At 40.1% G+C, this 6,530-nt stretch overlaps 1 protein-coding gene across 2 annotated transcripts; it reads left to right on the forward strand.

The window, feature by feature from the left end:
• The first annotated feature begins 1,126 nt into the window (after window positions 1-1,126).
• LOC116214191 (cationic amino acid transporter 1-like) lies at window positions 1,127-6,032 on the forward strand. 2 transcript variants are annotated; one of them, XM_031549525.1, is made up of 4 exons: window positions 1,127-1,331; window positions 1,440-1,870; window positions 3,792-5,174; window positions 5,843-6,032. In XM_031549525.1, exons 2-4 carry the CDS (start codon window positions 1,450-1,452, stop codon window positions 5,848-5,850), a joined length of 1,812 nt encoding a protein of 603 aa, XP_031405385.1. In that variant the 5' UTR covers window positions 1,127-1,331; window positions 1,440-1,449; the 3' UTR covers window positions 5,851-6,032. The 2 variants fall into 2 exon arrangements, with proteins under 2 accessions (XP_031405385.1, XP_031405384.1); XM_031549524.1 differs by lacking the exon at window positions 5,843-6,032 and having other exon boundaries at window positions 3,792-5,570.
• Window positions 6,033-6,530: the final 498 nt, after the last annotated feature.

Genomic DNA, 6,530 nt, shown 5'->3' on the forward strand with positions numbered 1-6,530 from the left:
CATAAAAATTCGTTAAACAAAGTCGAAAGTTGTGTTATGTCATTTGTACTAAACCCCTAAATCTCCCTAGTAATCGAAAAAAAGTCTGAAAGTTGTGATTGGGCTTCAGTCCTATAGTTCAATTGGAAAAGAAAAAAAAATAAAGTTGTTATTTCAGAAAATTTATCTTATTAATAGTTCTCATCTTATGCCCACATAGGGTTAGAAGAACCTTAATAATCTCATGCTCCCTTTTCAACATGTAATATATATTTTTATGTATAATATAGTGTTACATTATTATTGTCCCACAATCTCTAGCCTGTTTGGTTTCAAAGTAAGATTTTAAAATTTTACTTTAACTTAATTCTATCAACAATAAAATAAAATAACTTATATAAAGTTAAAGGGTGAGTCCCATTTATATCACTCTTTTTTAAAATCAAAATCAAATAACTCATACAAAGTCAAAGGGTGGACTTCATACATAACCATTTATACCACTCTTTTTTAAAATTAAAATCTAATTTTAAAATGTTATTTACAAATCAAACGCAGTAAACATTGTGTGCGGAGAGAAAATATGCAGCGGAGTCCAATGACACGTCTCACTTGGAATGAAGTAATTTCGGAATGGACTCTAGTCAATAGAATCTTTTATTGTGTTTCTTTAATTATCTTTTTGCTTTTACTAGCTAGAATATGAGTTATAATTAAAAAAAAAATTATATATTGTGATGAGATGACTTAAACTTCGGTTGAGAATCTTGATAGTGCCATAAAAAATTGAAATATTATAATTGAAAATTAAGTGTACATTTCGAAATAAATTAATGTGTTTGAAAAATAACAATTTCAAATTGGGTTAAAATTGAAATCTTGAAATGAAGAATAAGCATAAGTAATTTTTATAAATACCTATTAACATGTTAAATAAAAATTACTTTTTCAATCGCTAAAATCAACCCAATTATAATTTTGAAATAATTCATTACATACTACTACTTAAAGAATCAATTATAAAAGTATTTATGAGATCGGTATCACACTCTCATACGAAGCCTCAATTTACCTTGTTTTTGTCCTCTAGCCTCTTCGGTCTTATTAGAACTTCGTCCCACCCTATTTGTATTTAAGTGGGCGTAGCCGCACGAACAGAATCAGGAGGAAAGTCTTCCCCTGTCCCTATTGTATCTTCGGTAAAGATATTCACCATGCTCTGTTCTTGGTAGCTCCGTCTGCGTACGTACATATCGATATCGCGATTCGGTGAAGGAACCGAAGGTTCTTACTTCTGCAACCCGATTACCATAGGAAAAGTTCAGTCATCCCAAACACTCTGCGGAGCTCAGGTAACATAAAAGTTTTGGTCCGTTCCGGCAATGAAACATGTCGTCCTCTTGACGTATACATATTGTATTGGTAAGCTGATTTTTTCTCTTGTCCGGATTTATTTCCAGAAAAGGCAATATGGTAGGCAACAGCGGCGACGGGTCCGGCAGTGGAGCGATAAAGCGGAGGGGCTGCTCGTGCAGTAAGGACGACTTCCTCCCGGAGGAGTCCTTCCAGAGCTTCGGGAACTACATCAATGCCCTCAGGGAGACCCCCATGCGGTTGAGGGACCGCATCCTGACTCGGTCCCTTGACTCGACTGAGCTCCACGAGGTGAAGGCCCGGAGTCAGCACGAGATGAAGAAGACGCTGTCGTGGTGGGACCTGATGTGGTTCGGGATTGGGGCCGTCATCGGCTCGGGGATCTTCGTGCTCACTGGGCTCGAGGCTCGAGACCACGCCGGCCCCGCGGTGGTGCTGTCTTACGTCGTGTCCGGCATCTCAGCGCTGCTGTCTGTGTTCTGTTATACGGAATTTGCCGTGGAAATACCCGTCGCAGGTACCTTTCAAAAATCATCAAAACAAAAAAAAAGTCTCATTTGCCAGCATAATAGATATTTCTTCCATTATCGTTCAAGTTGAATCTTTTTCTTTTCCCCCATAATATTCCGCATTAGATTAGAGTACAACGGACTGAAAAATAAATGAATAACGCCTTAAAATAAATAATTTATGTATTGTTAAGTAAATTATCTTATTTCAGGAATTTAATGCATAAGTACTAGGAATATAAGAAAAATTTTGAATTACTTTTTCCAAAACATTACTATGTTGATTCAGTGGAGATCGACGTCTTACCTTCTTTTTTTTTTTTTTTAATAATTATATCATCATAGAATTTCCTAATTTTTCCCTACTCGTCGCATGTAAAAGAACTTTCACTAATTTATAATTTCAGCTTTTTTCCCCTAAATATTAATTAGGAAAATCTAGAAAGTGACCCCCGAGTGGTAGTTCTTTTTCTTTTTCTTTTTTCCAATGCTTTGTCATTAAGCTGGATCACACTGTAAAATAGTACAAGTATTTGAGTTGAAAAAGTTAGAACGATAGTCACAATTATTTTTACCAATTTCAAAAGAGATTCATTGAACTAAAAACTCGTATAGAAAATTTAAATATTCACCCAAAAAAAATAGAAGCAATAGAAACCATATTGATAAAAATGAGACTCAGAATGCCGTGGTGCCAAACTTAGATCAATAAGAGAATTAGTAAATCCCCCTTATGAAGGCACAATCAAAGCCTTTGATCCCGTAAATTATTTGACTTCTTGGTGTGAAAGGAGGAAAAGTCAAAGCTTCAGGAGCCCAAGTAAATGTGAATTGGAAATTCAGCAAAAGATACTGGAATCTCATTGAAATATACTTCTTGTCAATAATGGAGATAAGCCGATTGTGGATTAATTTTCTTGATCGCTTTCAGTGTGAAATTTGCCCACTAGTCGCCTCGTTTGGATTCAAAATTTCTTTTTAATTAAACTCTTCTCAAACTCTACTTATTTTTAATTTAACAACACAATTATTACATTTTTTTCTTTAATTTTTTTAACTGTTCAATTTAATTTTTAATACTAAATTATCTCAACTATTCATTACTTTTTTCACAATTAAACAACACAATCATTATTTTCTTTCAGCTATCTATTACTTTTTCACATTTTTTCTCATAATTCAACAACACAATCATTACAAACCAATTAAAACCAAAACTCAACTCAACTCAACTTTAAAACCAAACACGTAAAGCTCTGACTCTTAACTCCATTAACGTTTGCTAATTTGCAAAGTTGCCAGTGCAATTTACCCGCCTCAAGTCATCAGCTGCGAACACATTTCACAGTGAACGCTGGCCCGATCCTTAGCGAAAAAGTAATGGTGCGGAAACCACGCAAATAAGCCAAAGTTCAAGGTGGTGACTGTCGAAAAGTATGAATTTGATGGGGCATATTGCTGATGAACCCACCCATACCTTAGGGGGGCGCTACTTAAGTAATTGATCCTTGAGGATATGCATTGTCATCATCATCCAGCTGACTTGATACCTGTCGACATTTTGTTCTTCGTGGACCGCAAAGATGGAAACTACAGCGGAGCAAGTTGACGATTTGCGTCAAGTTTGACCTTTTATTCATTATTTATGTATATATAAATATATATCGTCGGGTACATATTGAATTGATTGCAGATCTGATTAGTTATAGTTTAATATTTGATCTAACACTATTAAAATGAGACTTGATAAGAAATAATCAGGTGTCTATCAAATATATGTTTTGTATTGTTGGGTGTATATTCGGCGACCTCGAGTTAGTGTCGATATAGATTAAATGATACGACAAAGCCATTTGAAATATTTACGAACTACATCAATGTGAAATTTCGAATTTCCAGACGTAATCATCTGTATCTGTATAATTTCAGGTGGATCATTTGCCTATCTAAGGGTGGAGCTGGGGGACTTCGTGGCTTTCATTGCAGCTGGGAACATCCTGCTAGAGTACGTGATAGGCGGGGCTGCCGTGGCGCGGTCATGGACCTCTTACTTTGCCACTCTCCTCAACTACGATTCCGATCGTTTCCTCATTGAAGTTGACAGCCTAGCTGATGGCTACAACAAGCTTGATCCAATAGCAGTCGGCATCTGCGTGATCATCTGCATTTTCGCTGTCCTCAGCACCAAGGGCTCTTCTAGGCTCAACTACATCGCCTCGATCATGCACGTCATCGTCATCCTGTTCATCATAATAGCTGGCCTCACCAAGGCTGACGTTAACAACTACAAGCCCTTCGACCCCAACGGTGCACGCGGCATATTCCGATCGTCAGCAGTCCTCTTCTTCGCGTACATAGGTTTTGATGCTGTGTCCACGATGGCAGAGGAGACCAAGAACCCGGCCCGTGATATCCCGATTGGGCTTGTGGCATCGATGGTCATCACCACCATAGCATACTGCCTGTTGTCCATGACCTTGTGCTTGATGCAGCCGCACCAGAATATTGATATCTATGCGCCATTCTCGGTCGCATTTGAGTACGTCGGATTGGATTGGGCCAAGTACATTGTAGCAGCTGGAGCGCTGAAGGGCATGACCACAGTCCTTCTCGTCGGGGCGGTAGGCCAAGCTCGGTACCTGACCCACATTGCTCGTACCCACATGATGCCGCCCTGGTTCGCCCATGTTAACTCAAAGACCGGAACGCCGGTGAATGCCACAATAGTCATGTTATCGGCAACAGCAGTCGTTGCCTTCTTTACAAAGCTCGGTATACTGGCTGACCTATTGTCCGTCTCCACTTTGTTCATCTTCATGCTCGTGGCAGTTGCCCTGCTGGTGCGTAGGTACTATGTTTCTGGTGTCACAACACCGGCAAGCCGTAACAGGCTCATCGCATGCCTGCTGTTAATCATTGGGTCCTCGATCGCATCGGCCACGTACTGGGGCCTCAGTGAGCACGGCTGGGTAGGGTATGTGATCACTGTTCCGGTCTGGTTCCTATCCACCGTGGCATTGTGGGCATTTGTCCCGCATGCTCGAGACCCGAAGCTGTGGGGGGTACCGTTGGTCCCGTGGTTGCCCTCTGCCTCAATTGCAATTAACATCTTCCTCCTCGGGTCAATAGACGGGGCGTCATTTAAGAGGTTTGGGATGTGGACAGGCGCCCTGCTGATCTATTACTTCTTCTTCGGGCTGCACGCATGTTATGACACTGCCAAGGCAGCCGGGGAGGGAAAAATTCGAGACGGGGCCACGGAGCGGAAGAGGATCGAAGAAGGGGATGTGAGCCTGGCCACGAACTCGAGCATTAAGGATGGCAATAATGCTTCAGTAAATCCTAGAGCATAAAGAAGTGATCTGTGAAGGTTGTTTGTGTCTATAATACAATGAATTAAGAAGCAATCACCGTTAGGTAAGTGTGTCAAGATACAGAAGTGTTTGGATAGTTTGTGAATTCTCCAGCTTAAAACAAAGTGCATTCTCCTGCAGACGGAATCCTCATTTGAAACGTTTGCGATTATGAGTGTCGTGTTGCTATGTCGAGGAAATAGAGTAATTTTATCGAGATAGGTTTTAGCTTCTAGTGCCGATTCACTTATTGTTTTTCCCTGTAAAAGCTTTATATTGCAGGCGGTAATCGAGTCATAATCATAGGAGCCAATGGAGGAGCCAGTAATTGAGTTTGCGTGACGCAGATTGTGCACGTTGGCGTACTACATGAATATGCTTGCAGTAACTTCATAGGGCGATCTTTCATGGACCCGATCCTAAAATACATGTTTTGTCCTACACAGAGAGAAAACGCATTTATATAGTGCGGATTAAAGTTACTGAGATGATCGAAGGAGTAGTAATCACCATAACATAACAAATAAGTACCTTCCCTATATATTGCCAAGCAAAAACGAAAATTAAAAAAGAAAAAAAGAAAAAGAAGAGTACCTTCGCCGCAAGGACTTCCACAATTGAAGGACCTTATGTAACATGATAATAGTTTGTCATTTGTCTCTAGCGATTGGTGAGAAATTGTTTAATGTTACGTTTGGTTCGTTGAAATAGAATTAATATATAATAGAATTTATAGGGATTAGAATAGATAAAAAATAGAATTGAAATTTTATTTGTTTGATTGAAGAAAATAACAAAATCGAGAATTGAAATTTTATATTTGGTTGATCAGAATGCACGGGAAATATGACATGTTTCAAAGGCAAAAGACACATATACCTTGATTTTAAATATTACAATAATGTAAAATTAAAAATTAAAAAATTAAAAGGCCACTGTTCATCTTCTTCTCTGAAGATGAACAGTAGCACTAAACAGCCATGGATAAGGTCGGGCCTGAGATCACGAGCCCTAGTTTCATGGTCGAACTCCATCTCAGGTGAGGAAGCAGGCTGCGAGACGGAGCCTTCAAGGACCAGCCCGCCCAATCTGAACTTGTTCTTCGAAGGATTCGCGGCGTACTTCTCCATGGCATCGGTCGGCGTCACATAGAACACTAATTGGTCCTGGAATTGGTTAATCCGTCTCCCTCATTTGCCGCCGCTGGTCCCGGCTCGTCGAGTCCCTCGCCTTCTCTGGCCTCCGCCGAATCCGCGGACTCCTCCGCCCCACCATCTTCCCGCTCGCGTCCTCCGCCAACTCCTCCTACCTCCTT

This window comes from Punica granatum, chromosome 7 (assembly GCF_007655135.1).
Source record: "Punica granatum isolate Tunisia-2019 chromosome 7, ASM765513v2, whole genome shotgun sequence".
Classification (NCBI taxonomy): domain Eukaryota; kingdom Viridiplantae; phylum Streptophyta; class Magnoliopsida; order Myrtales; family Lythraceae; genus Punica; species Punica granatum.

What these genes read in the sequence shown, in the direction of transcription:
- LOC116214191 (XM_031549524.1), top strand. Translation starts at nt 1,450, where the DNA reads ATGGTAGGCAACAGCGGCGACGGGTCCGGCAGTGGAGCGATAAAGCGG. An exon ending in CGTGGAAATACCCGTCGCAG is followed by an intron (nt 1,871 to 3,791) that starts GTACCTTTCAAA and finishes GTATAATTTCAG; the next exon opens with GTGGATCATTTGCCTATCTA.